This window comes from Cervus elaphus, chromosome 27 (assembly GCF_910594005.1).
Source record: "Cervus elaphus chromosome 27, mCerEla1.1, whole genome shotgun sequence".
Taxonomy (NCBI): domain Eukaryota; kingdom Metazoa; phylum Chordata; class Mammalia; order Artiodactyla; family Cervidae; genus Cervus; species Cervus elaphus.
Window position 1 is genome coordinate 38,949,507 of NC_057841.1, and position 23,671 is coordinate 38,973,177.

Consider the following 23,671-nt stretch of genomic DNA (forward strand, 5'->3'; position numbering starts at 1 on the left):
TGCACTATGACTTGCTAGTAGCAATAGGTGAGCTCTCGGGCAGGCACATCAATCTCGGTAGTGTTCAGGCAGGTCAGAGGCCTGCTCCGATCTGTTCCTGAACAGGACTACCTCCATTTTAATTTCCCTAACAACAGTGTAGCAGTTGTGTGACTTTGGGTAAGTTACCTAAGCACTTGGAGTCTTAGTTTCTCATCTGTAAAATGGATTAGTAGTAGTATCTAGAAAGGAGATTGTTTGAGGGTAAAGGAAATAACTCTAATGAAACACTTATCATAGTCAGTGTTCGATAGATAATTATTTTTGCTATTGTATTGCTATTACTGATATTGACTGGTAAGGAGCAAAATCATGCAGCCCCCTGGGAAGGAAGGACTTAACATAATTTAAAGAAACAATAATTGAAGCTTTAAAATAGTAAACTCATGGCAAATATAGTTGTATTTCAAGCAGATGATAGTTTTTTAAAAAAATTAAATCATGCCTGTGTATGTTTGGGTGGAGAGAAGAACTGGTTAAAAAGTACTTGCAGAGATAGTATTATTAACACAAGGTGCTAGTAATAAGGATAATGAAAAACAAAAGCTCCAAAATTATTACAAACAGGCCTATATTCACAGACAGATAAGGCTGAGTTTGAATCCAAAGAACAGAGGTTTGGGATGCTACGAATTCACAGAGCAATATCCCTTTTTGATTTATGCAAAAAAGTCTTGTTTTTTTTTTGCACACAGATCTTCCTTCAAACTTTTTCAGAGGCTGTCACAAAAACTAATTTAAGATATCGGGTTTCCTGGATCCTATCCAAGCTTTTCTTCCTGCATTTAAGACTTATATGAGCAGAATATTTACGCTGAAGTAGAGAGACTTCCTTCTTCTTGGTTTTTAAGAGGACATGTTCTGGAAATCTCAGGAGAATCTGGAAGATGCTGCACAGTGAAGTGTGGGGTATATATTTTTGGTACCCAGGATGGGGAGGAAAGCCCTTCTTTTCTTCCCTTCTAGGTTCTTTGGCTGAGCTAATTAAATTGACGTAAGAGACATTAACAAAAGGAAAAAAATCCAAATTTAATTCGTGTGTATGGAAGTGCATAGAAATATGAGACGACAAGAAGAGTACAGGAGACTACAAGACTACGAGTTCAGATAGCATCATCAACTCAATGGATATGAATCTGCGAAAACTCCAGGAGATAGTGAAAGACAGGGAAGGCTGACGTGCTGCAGTCCATGGGGTCACAAAGAGTAGAACAAGAGTTAGTAACTCAATGACAACTGCAATGTAAAACCAAAGCAGGAAGTTTTATACCTTCCAGATAAAGAAAATAAATAAATTAGTGAGAAACTGACAGGAAAAGAAGTTTGGACTTGGGTAGTAGATTAGCATAGAAGCAACAAGGTTTGCTTATATAGCCTTCTTGGCCCTCAATTCTCTATCTCTGATGATAAACATGCCCCTTCTACTTCCTGGGACAGGGAGGGTACCTTTCACATAGCAGATTTATTTCCTGCTTTCAGGGTGACAAAGGAAGCTCAGAGTGTTTTTCTTGCACCAGCTGTTTCTTAAGTAGCTTTAATTCAAAATAATCAATATGCCAAACTGGCATATTTGGGGCAGCATGCCCTGAATCCCATCACCAGTAAACTATGGTTAGAGAACCGGGCTTTAGAAGAACCATATACACGAGGCAGTTGAAATCACCCAAACCTGCAGCAAAGGTTCGGGCCCAGTTTTTGCTTCTTGAGCATCTGCTTTGTGTTAAAACAACTGGCATATATGTATGACTGAGTTCCCTTACGATCTGCCTGAAACTATCACACCACAGTTAATCGGCTATACTCCAATAGAAAATAAAAAGTTTAATTAAAAAAAAAAAAGAAGAAAAGAAAGAAGAAAAAACTAGCAAAATTTCCTGGCTTTGTGAACATGCAATTCTGTTCTTGAATCAAGAGGAATACTTTTGTTCATGAGGTTTGGAAAGGTTTCCCTTGGCTGACTGTTTTCAGAGTGGGTGAAGCACTAAGTTCTGAAGGTCAGAGAAGCCATGACACATTCTGGCTAAGCTCATCAGCTCCCTTCTACATCGTGAGTTCAGAGGGGCATGATGCAGGCAGTCCAGTAAATGATGGTCATGATGTTCCACTGCAGAACATTTGGGGTTCCCTACAGGTATAATCGGTATGAAGTGAGTCATGAGTCATCACATTTACAGAAGAGTCAGAAGAGAAAAAGTTTCAGTGAAATTGAATACAGTGGTTGCAATTTACTCTTGTCACTCATAGGAGAGGAGAAAGTTTTGCAAGGAGCTTGCTCACTGAAGAAGCTTACTGTAGCCTGGTTCCTAGCTAGGTACTGAATAGAAATGAATGGAATGAAAATATAAGACTTTCCCAATCTGGTTTAATGTTATTTATACTAGGAATGTATGAAGATAATGTGCGCAAACATGTCCTTTCATGTGGTTAAAAAAAAAATCCATGGGGTAGGGGATGCGGTTGGTGGTGGTACACAGCAATGGGGAGAGCTATACAGCCAAGAAAGGAAAAATGAACGCATGGTAATTGTGCAGGATGAGTAGCTAGGCCAGAAGGAAAGTAGTGGAAGTCTTATCCTAGGAAAATGAGTCTTCTTTTCGCCAGTGCTATGAAGCCATCTGCAAATTCAAACTCTCTGTCATAGACTAGACATATTCCTCCTTTTTGAATACAAACCACACTTTTTCAAGGGCTCAAGTGTCCTTTAAAATCGAGAGCTGTTTAAGGAGTCAAGGCTTGACAAGGAGTCAAGGCTTGACACTTCGAGGAGACAGATATGTCTGTGACCAGGGAAAACAAGTTAGGGAAGTGTTAGTCTGACTTGTAGCTATCTAGCATCCACCATTTCAGACCAGAAGTTTGAATGCTTCCATATCCTAAGGATGAATGGGACACAAGGAATTGATACATTACGGATTTCAAATTTAAGGTCTTTGATCAAACACCAACATACATTCCAACAAATATTCCCAGTTTCTACTGGGTAGGTCCCGGCTTAGCCGGAAACTGCCTGCCCTCTGACCCTCCGAGAGACCTCCATGAGGCTTTTCAGGTGGAACATTTCCGCGGTACCACCAGTTCTAATCGAACATGATTCCAGTTGCGGGCCATTCTTCGCTTCCACAGTCGGGAAAGAAACTTTGCCGCCTGGGAATCCTTCTACCCGGTCTGGTGAACGTTGAGGGTAAGGGGTGGGGCGATTGGAGAGAAGATCCACTTTGCTTTGCGTTATTTATAAACAGGAAGTTCTGCCTCCCGAGTCCCCTCTTCGGACCCTCCCCCTCTCCCTGTGTTACTGTCAGTTACACTTGGGCGATCTGATGGTTTCTCTCTTCTTTGCTTATGTAGTGAGTGAACGAGCCCACTCCTGCCGCCGCGGTCTCCTGCGCGGCCCTGGCCGGGACCCCCGGTCACCTCGCGTGGTGACTCTGGGTCTCTCCATCCCGGGCATGATGCGCGCCTCTTCTTCTCTGCACCCCCAAACCCCTAGACACAAGGTCCCCTCCCCACCCCCGCCGAAAGCAGCATTGATGCTCTAATTAGACCACTCCCGAGTTCGAAGCAAACGGCCACTCTCGGGCACCCGGGGTAGTTTTGGTCTTTGAGACGTCGGTCGCCCCCTATCCCTATTCCTCTCCATCGAATAGGGAGCAGGAAGGGCCTGCGCTCGCGCCCAGGGTCTGCCGAAGCAGCGGAGCAGCCCCAGACCCATGAAGTTCTGAAGCCGGGTCCAAAGCTTCTAGATTCTTCTCTTCCTCAGCCTTCCCAGCATCTCTTCTCCCAGCGGCCCAGGAACTTTCGAGAACACGATAACATCTTTGCCCGTGGGACATCAAACTCACCTAATTGGAGATGCTCAGTGGGAGGAAAGTTCTGCAGGACGACCCTGTCATCCCGGGTTCGATTGCCCCAGACATCTGTGGGTGGGGGCTGGGCGGGTCTTTGGATGGTGTTGAGCAATGCGTGGGTCTCGGAAGCTTTGTTGTTTTTGAAATTCAGTGACCAAGAACCTCAAATTTTCTTAGCCTTTCACTTGAGGGGACGGGTTCGGGCCTGGAAGCTGGTAATCCTGGGGTGCGGGATCCTGAGGTCTGCGCTCACAGGATCCACGCCGAGAACAGTCCGGTGGCACAGGCTTCGTGAACCAGAGGCGCGCAAGTCGGGTTCTTGTGTGTGTGTGTGGGTGTGGGTGTGGGTGTGGGGAGGGGTTCCGCCATACTCCGCACGAAGTTAATGGTGTTTGCGGTTTTCCCCCTTTAATAGGCCGTGAAGTCAACAAACTCCCCACACGGGGGCTCCCTTGACTCAAGTTGAGCCGTGAACCGGTACCAGAAGTCTTGGAAATTTTCAGATATTTCTACAGATTGAACTCATTTCAGAATTCGCGTGGGAGGGAAGAGGAAGGATTTTAATCGGGTTCACCTTTGACGTGAAGTGAGGCGGAAGACAGGAAAGCCACAGTCGATAATAGCTGCGGGCGCTTTAGTGAGAGAGCTGGATTATCTCCTCTGGATTATCCGGTCGTGTCTTCACCGCTGGCTCTTCGTGTGCGAGCTTACCCAGAAGCAGAGGTGGACACGGAGAACACGCATGTAAACACTGCAGCCCAGATCCGCGAACACAGGAGGTGGAGAAAAAGCGATCCATTCCCGTGTAGACGTGGTTTTAATCTTTACTGCAAATGGGCAATCTTAGTATTCCCAGGAATAAACTAAGAAGAAGTGACAGTTTCTGGCCATTCGTGGCGAGAACGAAGCAATCTAAAGTTTGTCATCTTGGAGAAAATATTAAACCTCCAATAAGCAGGAAAGGCATTGTGAATGAGAAGCATTATAATTTTGTCTTAGAAGAAGCATGCAGAATATAGCTTGTTTAAATGTTAGATCTAAATCATAGTAACAGGAAGCACTCCCACGAAATTGCCATTTCCTCTAATTTTTGTTTAAGATCCAAATAATTAAAATGCACACTAATGGTTATCGATGGCTCTGCTTCCCTTTTAAAAGAAATAGACCTGAGTTCTCTTAGGAGTAGAAATTTACGGATCTTCTTAAATAACTCCAGGCCTTGGAAGCCTCTGGGTGGATGTGGTGTTCCCTTTGGGCTTTCCTCTTTCCACCTCATTTTCAGTTAAACATTTTTAGCCGCCCCCATGGAAGGGATTCCTGTTGGAAACCCTCAGGAAGTGAACTCGTCCTGGGTATCATCATGCTTCCCCAGTCTGTCTGTCTTTCCTCACACAGAACTCAAGTTGTAAATAAATGGGGAAGCATATTTCTCACTCCCCAATTCTTAAAATTTCAGTTTTTCTGTAAAATACAATTTCACCATTTCATTGTTAACATTAGTAAGAGCCACAGAATGTGTGAAGGTGTCCAAATAGGCTATGTAGAGATCCCCAAACCAGAACTAAAGGGCAGACATATAATGCTCTTTCCTCCCACAGTAAAGGCAGGGGTCAGACAGTTGTCACCATTAAGGCATTCGTGGACATTGCAAGGGAGGGACATATCTGAACAGTGGGGGGTATTTGGACAATGAATTGCCACATTATAAGGGTGCCACTACCAAATCTTCCGATTTAGAGGCTCTGGTGAAAAATTAAACTAGTAGCAATTTTCAACGCTTGCAGCATCTGCAACCAAATAGTTTAGCACTCGGAGCCGGGACAGCGCCGCAGGCCCCGCTTAGGACTCTTTCCTTCTAATCTATAACTAATCAATTCCACTCAGAGCCAGACTGTCAACCACAGCCAGACTCATTAGCGATTTACTGAAAATCCTCCAAGACTTCCCTTTAGAAACAAAACGACTCCCACATTTAATTGTCTATCTAAAAGAACATAGGCAAGAAATTAGGAGATCTAAATTAAATTTATTAATAGTAGAGCTTGATGGTGCTTTAATTCCAGAGCCCAGAGCTCTGATTGCTGGGGCTTGATGAAAAAGCAAAAAGAAAACAAGAGAGACGTAGTTTAAAACATTTAAAAAAAAAAACATTCTCAAGATTCTATGAATTCTTTACCCATCCTTGAGAAGTGGGCAAAACTGAAAACCATCAAGGTAATTATATTCCTTTAAAATTGTACAGTATGAGTGAAAGGTGTTTATGAGAAGTCGATGACTCCGGATCTTATCCAAGAGGACAGCAGAGGATAGTTAATATGTTCCTTGAGGGACTAAGATGCTGACGTCTTTTTCTGATACCCGATCATTACGTGACTGAAAAAAAAAAAAAAAAAGGAAGTCATTCCACGTATAAAAATCGGAGCGCAACAGTGCAACAAAATATTCTGTACTTAAAAGGCCAACAGGAAGACAGATGTTGACAAGGAAGTCTCTTCTGAAACCACGTTCAGATAGATTTCTGCTAACTGCCCAGATAAATAGGAGCAGAGGGCTGGTCACCTCTGTAATAACCACCGGCAGCAGTAGAAGAAACCGCAGCTTCAGACGCAGCCAGAGAGACTTCTGAGCAGCGAAGGCGCTGCCTGCTTAAGCTGCCTGGCCGGGCGGCTGCCCCATAGCCGACTTCGCCGAGGCCCTCTCTCTCTCTCGCTCTCTTTCCTTCTTTCCTTATCACTTCTTTCTTCTCGGTGGACTTCAGGCCACTTTGTCTCCCACCCCCACTCAGCTCCTCGCCTCCTCCCTCTTCCTTCTCCATCTCTCCCCTCGCCCCCCTTCTCTCGGTATCACGCTCCGTCCTAGTTCCGAGCGTCGGCAAACTTTTGAACAGAATAACAGGACTCCGCAAACAAGTCCTCCAGCTCCTCCCGCGGCTCCGGCTCGTTCCTGCGGCTTCTGCTCAGACGCTAACGCCAGACGGCGATGCCTCTTGGGTTGTGACTGCAGCGCACAAACTTGGAGAAACCCTTTGCCCGCCGTCCTACTTGGCAGCAAACCCTCTCCTGGCAGCGGTAAGAGTTGGATGGCAAGGAGGGAAAAAATCTTACCAAACAACTCACCTGATTGCTAATTCTTTTGCTGGCATCGGGGTACGCGTTAGCTTTTCTGGCGCCAGCTCTGGCGAGTTACAGGGCACTGTATACATATAGGCGTATTTTCTAACTATAGCGAGAAGGAAGTGGCGGGGCCAGCCGGCTATCATTAAGCCGGATTCAAGCCTGGGAGTCGGAGCGGAGCTCTGGGCCTCCCCCAGTTGGAGGAGTTTCTAGGGGGTCGGGGGTGGGGGTGGTGGAAGGCCAGGGGCGTTGGGACTGCTGCGTGATCTCTTTCCCGTCCTGCGCAGAATGGCCATGTGTAGCGGAGCGAGGCTGGCCCTGCTCGTTTACGGGATCCTGATGCACAGCAGCGTCTGCGGCTCACCTGCCGCCGCCGGAGTCCGGTTCCCGGGGATCAGGTAGGTGCTGCCCGCCCGAGCGGAGCGGAGGAGGCTGGGACTTGTCGTCCCCCCGACACCTCCTCGCGGTCGCCCTCCTGCAGTTCCTCGGTCCGGCTACCGCCGTCTCCCCATGCGCCCCCACTGCGCCGCCACCAGCCTGGGTCCGGTCGCCGGTCACTTGGGGGATCTGGGCCGGACTCCTCCCGGGCTCGGCGCCCCTCCCCCAGCCCGCCGCAGCCCCGGGGTCCCGGGTGGAGCGCACCTCGAACCGGCCGAAGAAACCTCCCCTCCCCCAACCCCTCCCCTGGGAGGGGGGCTGGGCAGGGCCCTGAGTTGACTTCTTTCTCCGATTCTTAGCTCGACTTCGAGAACTTTGGCTCCCGCAGCCAGGTTGGGGGGTTGAGAGTTGTACTCCCGTGGACTTGGCTTTGTTACGGCTTGTTCTAGGCTATTGGTCAGGGGTCTCCCCCGCTCTCCCCGGCTCTCCCCCTCACCTCAGTTCGAATTCTTTCCACTGGAAGAGCTTTCTCTCGAGTGATAGGTTTTCCAGCTGCTTTTAGAGTCTTGGGGAGGGGGAGTGCGGGCCGGGTAGAGTTGAGAAGCGATTTGTGAGAAGGGAAACAAAGATGGGAGGGGGAGACACAGATGAAACGGATGCAAAAAAGGAAAAGAAAGCCAGCTGGCAAGCAGTCCTGGGAGGGTAGCCCTGCCCACCAGAGGCTGCAGTAACCGTGCCTCTTTTTTTTTTTTCTTTTTCCCCTTAATTCCTGGTTTCTAATCGGTCGGTGCTGCCCGGGTTCTCGGCCGCAGCCCCAGAGTCCCGGGCCTGTCAGTGGGCGAGTGGAAGCTCGCAGCGCGGCGCAGCATCCGCGCTCCGCCGCGCACCCGGCTCCGGGAGACGAGGAGCGCGCGTTCTGCCCGCGCAAAGCTGCTCCTCTGAGCCGCTACCAAGAGAGATGTCCTCAGAGGTCGCTGGCCACTGATTTGGCCGGAGAGATGGGTTCTGGCTTCGGTATTAGGATTCAGCATCTGGGCACGGAGGAGGGGTGGAGGTGCCCAGAAAGACCTGGAGACTCCGGGCAGCGGGGCCAGGGCAGAGAGGCGCGTCGCCGAGGAAAGGCTGGGTGTGGGGCGGGCCCGCTGCTGTGCGTGCCTTGCCCCTACCTCTCCAGGGATGGAGGAAAGGCGAGGGGAGGAACGAATATGACCGATCCTCCTAAAGAGCGCTACTTGCCTGGGCTGCTTTCCGAGTCTCTCCAGCGGCCGAAAGCGAGGGGGGTTTGTTTATTCTCCCGTCCTCTATCAGGGATTGAGGCGGTGGGCAAGGGCGACTGGGAGATCTTTGGCTTTCGGTGCCCTATTAACCTTTTCCCTTTCCTTCGGGGTTGAGACGTCGTCCCGCCGCCCGGCCACCACTAACTGATTAGCGCTAACTATCGACTTACTCGACTTAAAAGCCCGGTTTCACTCCGAGCTATTTTCAAAGTCTCGTGTACCTGGTACTTTCTCCGGGCAAGACGAACCGGAGGGCGCGGGCACGCCACGGAATGAGCCGTTGCCAAACAGGCTAAGTTTAGGGGCATCTATTATTCATGTTCTCGCCAGATCCTCTCCCTCCCGAAATAGAAGCCGGAGGTTCTCCGTGACCTACATCTGCGCGGGGAAGGGCTCCCCTGGGCTCGGAGGCTAGGTGGGGGTGGTTGCCGGCGTTGGCCGCCGGACTCCCCAGCCATCCACCCCCTCTGGCTCCGGGCCTCTCCCCATCCAGTCCTTGGTTGGCCGGCGATTCTCTCCCAGGGCCTTTCCCGTCTCCACCCGCCGCTGCTTGTGTGGGAGGCTCAAGCGCCAGGCCGGGGGTAGGAGCGGTCCTCCCCGGCGGCCAGGTGTGCGAGGTTGGCGGAGACGTCTGGGCTTCCCAGTGTCCGTTGAGGCCGTGGCCCCCGCAGGGCGACCCTTCGCCCCCGAGAGGAGGGGTGGGAATTTCTGTTGGGTGTCGTTTCCTCCTCCTACCCCCGTCCTAGAAGAGACAGTGCTCCGAGGGGCGCCTTTGGAAGAAGGAACATCGTGAGAGCCCCTGTGGGTCTTTGGGTCCTCGCAAAGGCGGGGAAGGACCCTAGTGACCACTCTTCTGCCCCCTGGCTACCCATGCAGGCCGGAGGACGAGGTGTACGACGAGGACGGAAACCCGCAGCAAGACGTCTACGACTCAGAGCCGCCGGGCGTGGGAAGCCCAGCCTCCGCGCTGCGCGATGCCTACGCGCTCTACTACCCCGCGGAGGAAAGGTACCGCCGCGCAGCCGGGCACTGGGAGGGAGAAAGGGGCAGGGGACGGCCCATCGAGTAGATGCTTTTTCATAAAAGCCCTTCAGTCTCTCTTCTCCCGGGCTGGTCCCCCACGAGAGAAAGTTAGGAGCGGGCCGGTTCGTGTGGACAGAAGGGCCGCATGGGGACCAAAAGGTCTGCGGCCCAAGGAGCGGCAGTGAGTGCGCGCCCCGGCCGGGCTTCAAACCTGAGGTCCAGGGAGGGCAGGACGAACTCTGGTTCCCGGCACTCACGGGAACATCCCAAGAGTTATTCCCTAGTGCCCTCCGGAGCGCCGGGTGACTAGCGGGGGACCTGGGGCTGCCACTTGGGCACTGAGTCAGTGACCCCCGGGCGCGCACTTTGCCTCCCTGTTAGAGATGTCGCCCACGGGATCCTTAATAAGGCCTACCGCAAAGTGCTGGACCAGCTGTCCGCCAGGAGATACCTGCAGACGCTCATGGCCAAGGGCTTGGGGTAAGAGTTTGCGAAAGAGTTAACCTGCGCGTGATGGCGCGCGCGCACGCGCCGCGGTGGGTGGGTGTGCCGCGCGCGCTGGGAGGGCGGGGCTGCTTCTACGTCCTTGCGTGCACGTGGGGCAGAGGGTGCGTCTGCGCCGCAGGGTCTACAGGGCCAGCCCCCTGCCACAGGCTAAGGTTTACGTACCGCGCCAGAAGTTTGGCCAGAGAGCTCGGGAATGAGGCGAGGAGGGAAGTGGGCAGGAAAACCGGGAAGTCTGATCCGTTTTGAATAATTAAAAAAAAAAAAAAAGAAGAGGTCCCCCTCTCCAGGCCATCAAAACCTTCAAGTATGTTGGGACGATTGACTTTTTCTTTCCTCACATTTCTTTCACTGTTAAATTCAAATCGAAACAAACAAATCCTCACATTTGGACACTTAAGGAAGCCAACAGTTTTTGCTCGTGCCAGACAAACCCAAAGCACAGGATTTGCGGGAGCTTCTCTCACCAGAAGGCAGCGTTTTAATAGAGCCCATGGGACACCAGAACACGTTTTCCGCACTGAATAATTCATGTGATGAAGTATTGCCTGCAGCCTGTCGACTTGTATTATTATCACGTTTTTCAACTTAGCGCGTAGGAGAGCAGTGCTCCCCTCTGAATAGGAATTGCGGGATCGATGTAAACTCCACGGCAACAGCCAACGGGAAATTCAGGGCTCTTTGGTGCTTTTCCCTCTGCGGGGGTGGGGGCGTCCGGGAACCGTTAGGACAATTGAGCGCAAGAGCACTGATGGTCAGATCTGAGAGGGCAGCGTTTGGGAGAGGGGTTAGGCTTAAATCGCTTGCGTTTGGCCCGGGACCTCTTCCCGGGCCCATCCTATAAGGACTTAGTGCCCCGAGATCTTTGATGGGGAGGGAGTAGCGAGGGTACTGATCGCCGCCCTCCCTGCGACTGCTCCCTGGCGCGGCAGGGCGGCGCGCTGGGCGCGGAGAGCCCGCGCCCTCCTGCGAAGATTCCCTCGATGGGTGGGGTCTGCCTGTTCACCCCGCGTCTACTCACCGGGTGTCTCCCGCCCCGCCACCCTCTTCCCGACCCCTCTCCTTGCAGTGGGACCCCGGGCGGCGGCGCGGACGACGACTCGGAGCCGCTCTCCAAGCGCCACTCGGACGGCATCTTCACTGACAGCTACAGCCGCTACCGGAAACAAATGGCTGTTAAGAAATACTTGGCGGCTGTCCTAGGGAAAAGGTATAAACAAAGGGTTAAAAGCAAAGGACGGCGAATAGCCTACTTGTAGCGGCGAGTTACCAGCTATCCTGTGTATACAGTCCTGACCCAATGAGAAGTCGTTTTTCCCAACTGACCGAACTGTCATGGCTCCTGTGTTCTGTCCCACATGTATTTATGTATGAAGTCAAGCCATTAAATGAATATTTTGATAATAATATTGTTTTTCTTTTTACGAAGCACTAGAGAATGCACAGATATACTTTGTGGACCAATTATTGATATTGACATATATATTACAAATATATAAAGAGTATATATATATATAAGTATAATAGAGAGCCGTTCATACAATGTGCACAAGGATTGAAGATTCGCCTGAGCTGTTTGTTTTTATATAAAATAAATAGAAAAATAGACAATCATTGTTTTGAATATTACTCCTATTTTTGTAAACTGGAATTAAAAGGATAGTATTTTTATCCACGATAGGCCTGAAGATATTAATACTGACCATTTGCTACTGTACATAAACAGTGATGCCCTGCTCCAGGGAGACTTTGAGGTAATGATTTGGGAGGATTGCTGAAGGTCTCTCTTTCCTGGGGAGTCTCTGGGACAGGCTGCTTCAATCCCAGCTGAATTCAACTGAGGCTCTGTCTACCCCTTGCTGGGTGGCAATGCCAATACTTCTGCTTTCTTTGATTCTCTTTTTATGTGTTATTTGTCTCTCTTCAGACTCTCAGCCCACAAGGAAATTCTCCTGATAAAACAACAGCTGGATCTAAATTGTGCTTCTCCCCAGAATTCATACCACTCCCTGGGGGAGGAGTTGGGGGGCTTTACAGAGAAGAGAGACTTGAATAGGAAGCTCTCTTTTCTGTACTTCCAGGGACCCCAGTATCCCAAGGTTAGGGCAATTGGAACAAAGTGGGAATATTGGAAAAGCCAGAGCATAAGGCAGCAGGGGGAAGACCCTGGAGAGGGACTGGCTGCAGGCAGCCCCAGGCCTGAGGGCTGGCAGTAAGCCCAGTCCCATCACAGGTACCCTGCCTGCCTGACTTTGGGCGCTGGGTATTGGAAATGGATGCAAAGTACAATGTGTTTTTCTCCAGTGCTGTCCATGCTGCTCATGTTGTGAAATGGCCAGGATCCTCTCCTTTGAACCCTGCTCTGTAGGAACCTCCCTTTTCTTCCCTGGTTTTTCTGAAGACTCCTCTTTCCCACCTTCTCGCACTGTTTAAGTACTGTTTGCCATTTTTTATTCACTCTTCTTAAACTTGTGAATGCTTCTTTTTCTGTTGTTTGATGCTAGCACTTATTGTAAAGTGTAGGAACCCTTGTGTGGTTACCACTAATTATGCACTATATATGAATCTTTTGTTTCTTGTTGATTGAGTTTGTAGGTAAAATGTATTTTTCTACATTTATGGCTTATTGCTTAGTAAAATTTATTTCATAAAACCAATCTTTGTGATATTAGAATGTGTAGTGTTCACATGTTGCTCAGTTGTACTAACTGATAAATCATTTAAACCTCATCTTCATATGTATGAGTACTATCTTGTATTTGTGGTCAAGAGTGAGGTAAGCAAGCTTCAACAGGCCCTGAGAATGTCCGCTTGTATTCTTTCTTGGCTACAGAAAGCATGTCTGTCTGTTTCCTGTCAATTTCTTGAACCTGTCAGGTAATCTCTATAACAAAAGAAACCTTCACCCAGCAACCAGATCAAGCAACAGCAGGCAAACCAGCCAGCCAAACTCCCCAAATTTCAGGCACAAGTTCTTTTGAAAAACACACAAAAAATAAACAAGAAAAGATTAAAAATTAGCATGTCAAGGACCTTTCCTTTTCCTTTACGGATTTGATCAGTATGGAGTCATAAATCAAAGAAAACAGACTTGGATTTGCATTCCCCAGGCGGGATGGATGCTGCCCGGAGATCACGTTGCAAACGGTGAAAGCACAGAGGCCTTCGATCTGTGCCTCAGTCCTGTGTACGGAATCAATCTTTCTTTAATTCTGCAGTCTCCTCGGGCAATGTGATACAGGATGGGGTTTGCAGCTTCAGTGCCTTTCTTCGCCTTTTAAATCGCCACGATTCACAGATGGCTATTTAGTGGCCCTACGATGCTGCAACACATTGGCTTGCATTTTAGTCTTTAATTATTTGTTCCTTGGATAACGGGCAGAGTTTTCTGTATTTGTGTCAGCTGTTAGTGGTGAAATAGGCCGCTAGTTAACCTTTTCTTTATGAAGTCTAATTTAGTGTTCCCGTGGCTAGTTGCAAGCATTTACAGTGATCACCCAGTTTAATCTTTTGTATACTTTTTAGAAATGCCAAGAGCCTTACTAACCTGGAGCAGATTTATGATATAGTGATAATTTAGGTAGATGTTAGTCTTGAAGCTCTTATTTTGTGTGCAACTGATTATAAAAACATCTTACCCAAGTATTATTACACACATGATATCTATAACTAGGTCTTTGATAACTGTTATATAAAGTGTGTAAAATTTGTATGAATAAATTTTTATAAACAATGCAACTTCGTCTAATGTGTGGGGAAAAAAAAGACATTCAGGAAGTAACTACTTTAAAATCACTTAGAGTATTATATTTTCTTTAGCAACCAGAGAATTTTTCATGTCTGGAATATCTAATTATGTATTTTCATAAATTGTACTTTAGTATCTACTTGATGGGTTACTGAATTTGACTAAAAATTTAAAGTAGCTACTCAGATGGAGACGCCAAAGAAGTTATTAAGTTCATAAATAGGCAAAGATATTGGAACCTTTATAGGATGCTGAATTTAGATTAATTTCCATCCCCTAGTGTGTAAATGCATTGCTAAGTATTCAGAAAGTTGCTATTCAGTGGTGGGAGATAGTTCTTGGGTATTAGTTACACTTCTAAAATAGCAATCTGATATTGTTCTTTTATAAGGAACTCTGCAGATTAAATTGGTCTCTATAAAACTCTGTATAAAAATGACTTAACTTTGGAGGTTTAAAAATATGTTTGGAGGTCTACAGACAACTATCTCAGGTTAAAATACTTTGGGCAGAAGGAAAAAGAACATGAGTAAGCAAAGAGTTGCTTCCCTGGTGGCTCAGTGGTAAAGAACCCACCTGCAGTGCAGGAGACTGAAGAGATGTGGGTTCAATTCCTGGGTCCAGAGATGCCCTGGAGAAGGACATGGCAACCCACTCCAGTATCCTTGCCTGGAAAATTCCATGGACAGAGGAGCCTGGTGGGCTGCAGTCCTTGGGGTTGCAAAGAGTCAGACAAGATCCAGTGACTGAGCACAGACACATAAAGAATTAATTCAATATCTTTAAAAGAAAATGTCCTTTGAAGGCTAAGACAAAATGTGAAAAGTCATTTGTGGGTTGTTTTATTAATCATATTAACAAACTTTAAAGCAAAAGCTTCATATGAAATTTCCATAAATTTCTCAGTAGTGTTTATTTTGCAGCTCTTGCTATTTCTGGCTTAAAAATGTATTAAAAGTCACTTATCATGTCAAATACAATTTAATTTAAGCTTTCATCCTAAATATTAATGTAGACAATGAATAAATTAATAAACATGTCACCATAGTACTAAAAGACCAGCAAAGATCTGCAAGGATTCAAAAACTATCTTTAGAATTTAGCTCAGTATTTCAGACCCAGAATCATATAAAGAGGAGGCTATGATCTAGAGATCTCATTTGTAGTGTATTTTAAAAAATGAATGGTTCAATTCATATTTACATTGGATTTTACTGGATGAGGAGTTTTTCTTCATCTTTGAACCACTTCTGCTGCTCTTCCCCCATCTCCCAACCACAGAGTTGCTGAATACATACATACATACATACATATATATATATATACATACACACACACACACACACACATATGTATATATATATATACAGTGTGTGCTAGTGTGTTAAGTGGAAGAATGAAGAAAAAGATAATTTGGTTGAGGGCCAGTGACTTGTTGAGAAAATAGAAATAAGCCCCAGATTGGCTGACTTTGAGGCTTCCCTGCTGGCTCAGACAGTAAAGAATCTGCTTGCAATGCGGGAGACCTGGGTTCAATCCCTGGGTCAGGAAAATCCCTTGAAGGAGGAAATGGCAACCCACTCCAGTATTCTTGCCTGGAAAATCACATGGACAGAGGAACCTGGTGGGCTATAGTCCATGGGGTTGCAAAAAAGTCGGACATGATTGAGCAACTAACACACATGGCTGACTTCAAGTAAAGTGAATGTATATAGCAACTTTCTGTATTTTCTTATGTGGGATAGCTCAAAATGATGGCTTCTCCTTGGAGGAATTGGCATCTTTAGGTACCCAAGAAGTCATTAGGTGTCCCCTCCTGCTGTTAGGGCTGGGAACATATTGATTCAATACAGTATATATTTACTGAACATGTAAAATGGACCAGGCACACTGGTTGAGAAAGCCTGTCTAACATGTGGGAGTTAAGCTAGTATTTTTCGAAAGAATATTTTTCTGCAAGAGCATCACCTGGGGAACTTGTTAATAATGCAGATTTCAGGGTTTCACTAGAATCAGTGGATCTGCATCTTAAATAAAAACCCTAAAACCCCTAGATTGATGGGCACTAAAGTTTGAGACTACCTAAATATAGAATTTGGTGACATATGTAGGCATGTGTGTGTGCTGGGACTGTTTTTTTTTCCTATTAATGAGCAACAGGTTATGTTATCTGTTGTTTAGTTGCTAAGTCATGTCCTCGACTCTTTGTGACCCTGTGGATTGCAACCCACCAGGCTCCTCTGTTTTTCAGGCAAGAACACTAGAGTGGGTTTCCATTTCCCCCTCCAGGGGGTCTTCCCAACCCAGGGATGGAACCTGCATGTCCCACATTAGCAAGCAAGTTCTTTACCACTGAGCCACTAGGAAAGTCCCCATGCCCTCTGCACACAGTAATAAATACACCAAGAAGCTGTATTCTCCTAGGATGGACCTTAGGTTCCTGGAAAAATGCAATATTTTCTTTAGGTCACTAAACCTATAGTTAGCATTATTTTACATTCTGGTTGGACCTCTCTGTTAAAGGAGCTTCTGGAAGAAGTGTGATCCTGTAAATAGAGTCTAAATAATTCAATCACATGACTGGGAGATTAATGAAATAATAGAACCTGTGCAGCTAGCTGGTAGTAACCTCGGGTCCAGAAGTCAACTTGCAACTGCATCATGTCCATGTTTGGCTTGAATCTGGCTGTTTACAAGATGATTTTACTTGGAGGCCCCCCTGTGACCCCACACTCCACTGAACTGTTCGCATGGTTATAAGACCAGAAGTCAACACCAAGTCTGAGCTCTTCTCTTCCATAGTAACCCTTCTTGAAGAAGGGAGATGCCTGCTCCTCTTGCTGCAGCCCACACCTCACCCCTGGCTTCCTACGTTGGTTTGTAACTGGTCACCCTTCCTCGGTCATTTCCCATGAACCAGGTAGTTTTAGCTCCTTCTCTTTCTCATTACCCTCTGATGTTCTGGGGTAGCCTGCCCTGTTCCAGGGTCCAGAGTTCCTCATACTCTGGACCCAACACGATCCTTCTTCTTTAGTAGCACAGGTTCTTATCAGTCTTGGAAACTGGAATGCTTCCTTTCCTCTCCCACAATTCCTCCATGGTTGGAATGCCCTTTCTCAACCTACTCAAACTAAATATTCTGTTAGGGCCAACTCACAACCTCCTTCTATAGGAATCTTCCTCAGCCTCTCTGAGCAACCTTCTCTTCATTTTCATCACCATCCTTGCACTTTCCCCCCCTGTAACCCTTACTCTCTGCAGCACTAGTTCTAATCTTTAATTCCACACTGCTCTGCTCTGTTCCTGAACTGCTTTGTAAATGCGTGGCTTGTCTCCCCAGCTCGATGATCTCCTGGAAGGCCTGGATGACAAATTGCACGTTAATGCCCAACACACTTCTGGGAACATAACAAATACCCCTTTTGAGTGATGGAAATAACCAGAGGACTTGCAGAATTCACCTTGACAATCCCCCGCTTAGTCTAATAGGATGGCTACAAAGCATATATAGGAAGTAAAATTAACTTGTTAATTAGGTACTCATTGTAAATCAAACTAGATCTTCCTCCAGGAAAAGCTACATAGAAAAGAATGCCAAATTAATTAGGCGTGTTTCTGCCATAGGCTTCCCTGATGACTCAGTGCTAAAGAATTTGCCTCCAATCCAGGAGTCACAGGAGATTCGGGTTTGATCCCTGGGTCGGGAAGATCTGCTGAGAAGGAAGTGGCAACCCACTCAAGTATAAAATGAACTTCAAATTCATATGTAGGCAAATGACTGCGATACACTCAAGCTACCTACCAGGCCTTAATTTTTTCATCGTGATAAAGAAGAACTGTATTTCCAAATTAGAATTCACCTTATGTCTCAGGAAAATCATACTTTTTCCAAGAATAAAGGAGAAGTGATTTCTTGAGACAAAGACTGGGACCTGGGCTGCCCTCAAAGTGATACTTAGTAGTTATCTGCAGCTGCCAAAGAAACTTCTCAATAGAAGTTTCTTCATCTATAGAAATCTGATTTGGAACGTTAGTTCATAGACAGAAAAAGGGACATAATGAAAGATGTTTTTTAACAGCAGTGGACCATCATGCTAGGTGATGTCATCTGGTCTAATTTTATTTTCTTCTAGCTGTAACTTTGCCTTGTATTACAGAAGCCTAATTCAGGGAGGAGGATTACGTATAAGCCTAAAAGAAAATAGACAACGTGGTGTGCACCCGCACACATATGTCCTCTCCTTGTTCACTATCTGGATTTGCTCTTGACACACATCCCTCATGCAGGACTTGCCTTTAACAGAATGCTAACTCCACTTCTGGCTTCCCTGGTGGCATAGTGGTAAAGAACCCGCCTGCCAATGCAGGAGACACAGGTTCAATCCCTGGGTTGGGAAGATCCCCTGAAGAAGGAAATGGCAATCCATTCTTGCCTGGAGAATCCCATGGCCAGAGGATTCTGGCAGGCTATAGCCCATGGGGTTGCAAAGAGTTGAATATGGCTTAGCGACTAGACAACAAAAACTCTACTTCCAGGTATAAGGTCCCCTGAACACAGTTCAGGGCTTAACATGTGACCCATTTCAGGATAGTGGGATTAGAGATTTTCTTTTTCTTTTTTTTTCCTGGAAGCTTCTAGGAAGGAAACTCTTTCTTTCCTTCTGAATGGCATGGTGTGTCTTTTAACACAGCATTTAAGAAGCCAGCCTTGCAACTGAACCAACACCATGAAAGACAGAAGTGACAAGAAGTAACACATCCTTGAAAACACCAGCAAGCCCTTGAGTCAAACCAACCCTGAAGCCTGAATTGAACATTCCTGTTAAATCAACTCATAAATTCCTTGCATCGTTTAAGTCAGTTTTGTTTGTTGTTTGTAGTATCAGTATGTGTTGCAAGGCATGAGAACCCAACTCATGCTGGCTGGGCATCTTTTCTTCAAAACCAGGTGAGTGTTAAAACTAGTCTGTAGAGGTTCCAACCAATAGGAGGCATTAGAGCTTCCATTGCCCAAGTGTTCCAAAGACTTCACACTCTGCTAAAAATTTAACATTTAAATATTGTAAAACTTGTAGAACGGAACCCCAGTAATTGCTTTTAACTATAGTAAGAAATATCCTGGGAGGAGTCCTCACCATCATTTTCCATTAATGCTGCCACTTCTCTGAACCACTAGCATCTTGTGTGTGTGTGTGTGTGTGTGTGTGTGTGTGTGTGTATGTGTGTGTGTGTGTGTGTGTGTGTATGTGTGGGCTAAGTCACGTCATTCATGTCCGACTCTTTTGTGACTCCGTGGACTGTAGCCCACCAGGCTCCTCCATCCATGGGACTCCCCAGGCAAGAATACTGGAGTGGGTTGTCATTCCCATCTCCAGAGGATCTTCCCAACCCAAGGATGGAACCCAGTTTCTCTTATGTTTCCTGCATTGACAGGTGGGTTCTTTACCACTAGTGCCACCTGGGAAGCCACTAGAATCTTGGAATCCGCTCTGCTGTGAACCTTTTTTTGAATCTCTGCCTTTCCTTAGACCCATGAAACTTGTGATAAAGCTCAGTGGAGAGTAACTCTGGAAGACAGTTTGACTGTTTTTTTTTTTTTTTAACAAAAGTAAACATACTCTTACCATAAGATTCAGGAATCAGGCTCCTTGAAATTTGCCCAAAGGAGTTAAAAATGTATGCCCACACTAAAACCTGCACATATATGTTCCAAATAAGTAAATAAAAATAAATAAAGTTGCTCAGTCATGTCCGACTCTTTGTGACCCCATGGACTGTAGCCTACCAGGCTCCTCCCATAGGATTTTCCAGGCAAGAGTACTGGAGTGGGTTGCCATTTCCTTCTCCAGAGGATCTTCTCCACCCAGGGATCGATCCTCCCCACCCGGGTCTCCTGCATTGTAGGCAGACACTTTACTGTATATTTAGAGAAGCTTTATTCATAATCGCCAAAATGAGCAACAGATTTTTCAGTAGGTGAATAGGTTAAAAAATGTTGGTACATACAGACAATGGAATATTATTCCCTATCAAAAAGAAATGAGCTATCAAGATGAAAAGACGTGAAGGAATGTTAAATGCATAGTACTAAGTGAAAGTACTAAGTCCCTGGTGGCTCAGTGGTCAAGAATCCGCCTGCCAATGCAGGAGACAGGGGTTCAATCCCTAGGTCGGGAAGATCCCCTGGAGGAGGGCACAGCAACCCACTCCAGTATTCTTGCCTAGAGAATTCCATGGACAGGGGAGCCTCGTGGCTACAGTCCATGGGGTTATAGAGTTGGAGCATGCCTGCAAGGGAAAGAAGCCATCTGAAATGGCTATATACTATAGGATTACAACTATATGCCATTCTGGAAAGGGCAGAACTATGGAGACAGTAAAAAGATCAGCAGTTGTCAGGGTTAGGAGGGGAAGACAAGATGAACAGGCTGAGCACAGGGGATTTTTAGGGCATTGAAGAGTGGCTTAAAGCTCAACATTCAGAAAACTAAGATCATGGCATCTGGTCCCATCACTTCATGGCAAATAGTTGGGGAAACAGTGGAAACAGTGGCTGACTTTATTTTTCTGGACTCCAAAATCACTGCAGATGGTGATTGCAGCTGTGAAATCAAAAGACGCTTACTCCTTGGAAGGAAAGTTATGAACAACCTAGACAGCATATTAAAAAGCAGAGACATTACTTTGTCAACAAAGGTCCATCTAGTCGAGGCTATGGTTTTTCCAGTGGTCATGTATGGATGTGAGAGTTGGACTGTGAAGAAAGCTGAGCGCCGAAAAATTGATGCTTTTGAACTGCGGTGTTGGAGAAGACTCTTGAGAGTTCCTTGGACTGCAAGGAGATCCAATCAGTCCATCCTAAAGGAGATCAGTCCTGGGTGTTCATTGGAAGGACTGATATTGAAGCTGAAACTCTAATACTTTGGCCACCTGATGCAAAGAGCTGACTCATTTGAAAAGACCTTGATTCTGGGAAAGATTGAGGGCAAGAGGAGAAGGGGATGACAAGGGATGAGATGGTTGGATGGCATCATCGACTCAATGGACATGGGTTTGGGTGGACTCCAGGAGTTGGTGATGGACAGGGAGGCCTGGCGTGCTGCGATTCATGGAGTTGCAAAGAGTCAGACATGACTGAGAGACTGAACTGAACTGAACTGAAGAGATTCTATATTATAATAAATATCCACTAGTATAATTCCAATGTCCATATCCAATGTCACTATATTTGGTCCAAATTCACATAATGCACAACAAGAGTGAGTCTTAAGGTAAACTGTGGTCTTTGGGTGTATCATTGTAGGTTCATTGGTGGAAAAATAAAAAAGTACTGATTTGGTGAACCATGTTGACAATGGTAGAGGCTATGCATGTGTAGAGGTAGGAGGTATGTGAGAAATCTCTAAATTTCTCTTAATTTTGTTGTAAACCTAAAAGTGCTCTAAAAAAGCACTTTTTTTTTTTTTTAAAGTCAGAACTCAATGGAGTCTCACTCTAGTCTTCTGATGCCTTGTGCTTCATTTCCCCAGGCTACCAGCCTCTTTCTCCCTTCACTATTTCCTCACTCATCTTGGATCAGTTTAATGACTGTGCTAGGCCTCTAAATGCTTCTCTGACTATTTTCACCACTTACCTTATTAACTTTTCTCAAACTTAGATCAACTGATCCCAGTTACTGAGGGCTTTTGGAAAAATCTTGGCTGTTTTGCTCCAGCTCGAGTATAAACGTATGATTTCCTATATCTGTATAATGCATTCGCTTTTTTTTTTTTTTTAGCCTCATGGCATGTAGAATATTAGTTCCCCGACCAGGGATTGAACCTGTGCTCTCCCTCCCCCACATTGGAAGCGTGGAGTTGTAACCACTGGACCGCCAGGGAAATCCCTTATGCATTCACTTCTAATCAGTTCTCTTTCCTTTTCCTAAAGTCATTCTCAAGATCCCCAGCCCATCTGCCCTTGAACTTCATTGTAGCCTTTGCCCATTTCCTGAAAACAAAAACAAAAAACTCCCTCAGTTTCTTTCTCTTTACTTCTACATGTTTTTTTTTTTAATTTCAAATTTCCATGTCAATTCCTTGCTGTCTTTATTTCTTCTAAAACTGCATTTGTATTGAAATGTCTTCATACTGTCCAATGTTTTCCAAAACCAGTATCTTTGTGGTGTCTTCCCAGGTGGCGCTAGTGGTAAAGAACCTGCCTGCCAATCCAGGAGATATGAGACATGGGTTCAATCTCTGGGTTGGGAAGATCCCCTGGAATAGGAAATGGCATCCCACTTCAGTACTCCTGTCTGGAGAAATCCATGGACAGAGGAGCCTGTTTGGCTATAGTCCATGGGGTTGAAAAGAGTTGGACACGACTGAATGACTGAGCATACATGTGCCCTATGTTACATCTTTATAGCACCTCCTTCATTCCTAAAACTTTTTTTCCTCCTGGTTCCAGGGATTTGACTCTACTGTTTTTTTTTTTTTTTTTCCCCACCATCTGCTTCTTTTTCCAATCTTGCACATTGCCTCCTCTTCCTTCTTAAATGTGGATGGTTTCGAGTTCTGTCCTTACCTTTCTCCTGGAGCTATACCTTTGCTTTAGGTGATCTCATCTATGATGGTCTGGTGCAGTCCTTGTCAGAGTCTGAATGTCCGGCTGACAAATTCACCTGGATGTCCAAGCTCCCCAGACACCCCAAGCTCAATATGAAATCATTATCTGTATTCATTCCTTCTCTCTGCTTGTGGAATTATCCATCATGTTACCCAATGTAAATACTTCAGAGTATTCTTCCCTTCCTTTTCCTCCTCCTTGAAGTAAAAGTCACTCAATCGTGTCTGACTCTTTGTGACCCCATGGAATAGTCCATTGAATTCTCCAGGCCAGAATATTGGAGTGGGTAGTTGTTCCCTTCTCCAGGGGATCTTCCTAGCCTAGGGATTGAACCTAGGAATCCTGTGTTGCCAGTGGATTCTTCACCAGCTGAGCCACCAGGGAAGCCCTTCCTCCTCCTTATTCTATTTATTTAGTCAGCCACTAAGTCTTAACAGATTTTTCAATCCTATCTTCTATGCAACTCCATATTCACATAATCTTTTGCTGTTTTTGCAACAGCCTCCTAACACTTTGGCTCTGCCTTTCTAAAACCAAAAATTATTTAATTATGCAGCATTCAGGATCTTTGATCTTCATTGCAGCATGTGGGATCTAGTTCCCTGACTAGGGATCAAACTGGGCTCCTTGCGTTGAGAACATGGAGTCTTAGCCACTGGACCACCAAGGAAGTCCCTGGCTCCACTTACTTCTTCCTCGTCATTCTCCTCTGCCTCCAGAAAGAGCTATCTAAAATAAAATTCTGGGGACTTCCCTGGTGGTCCAGTGGTTAAGACTTGACATTTCCACTGCAGGGGATGTGAGTTCCATCCCTGGTCAGGGAACTAAGATCCCACATGCCACATGGCATGGCCAGAAAAATAATTCTGGTCATCTTACCTCCTTATATTGGCTTGAAAAATATTTATGATTTCTTCTGGCCTATTGGATGGAGTCCAAAGTCTTTAGCATGACTTTAGTAATTTCCCTCTAACCTTCCTTTTTCTTCACACCTATCACCCTATATCTGTGGCGCCTTCTCTCTAGAACGATCCTCTGTCCTTTTTTCCCCTGGGAAATGCTACTTATCTTTCAAGGAAGGACCAGCTCCTTTCTCTGTTTCCCTGCTGCATTTCTTCATACTACTAGATGTGTGTA

At 46.1% G+C, this 23,671-nt stretch overlaps 1 protein-coding gene across 2 annotated transcripts; it reads left to right on the forward strand.

Moving 5' to 3' along the window:
- The first annotated feature begins 6,325 nt into the window (after positions 1-6,325).
- ADCYAP1 (adenylate cyclase activating polypeptide 1) lies at positions 6,326-12,906 on the forward strand. Of its 2 annotated transcripts, XM_043889216.1 has the most exons (5): positions 6,326-6,952; positions 7,285-7,395; positions 9,529-9,660; positions 10,057-10,155; positions 11,249-12,906. In XM_043889216.1, exons 2-5 carry the CDS (start codon positions 7,286-7,288, stop codon positions 11,436-11,438), a joined length of 531 nt encoding a protein of 176 aa, XP_043745151.1. In that variant the 5' UTR covers positions 6,326-6,952; position 7,285; the 3' UTR covers positions 11,439-12,906. The 2 variants fall into 2 exon arrangements, with proteins under 2 accessions (XP_043745151.1, XP_043745149.1); XM_043889214.1 differs by lacking the exon at positions 6,326-6,952 and having other exon boundaries at positions 7,131-7,395.
- The last annotated feature ends 10,765 nt before the right edge of the window (positions 12,907-23,671 follow it).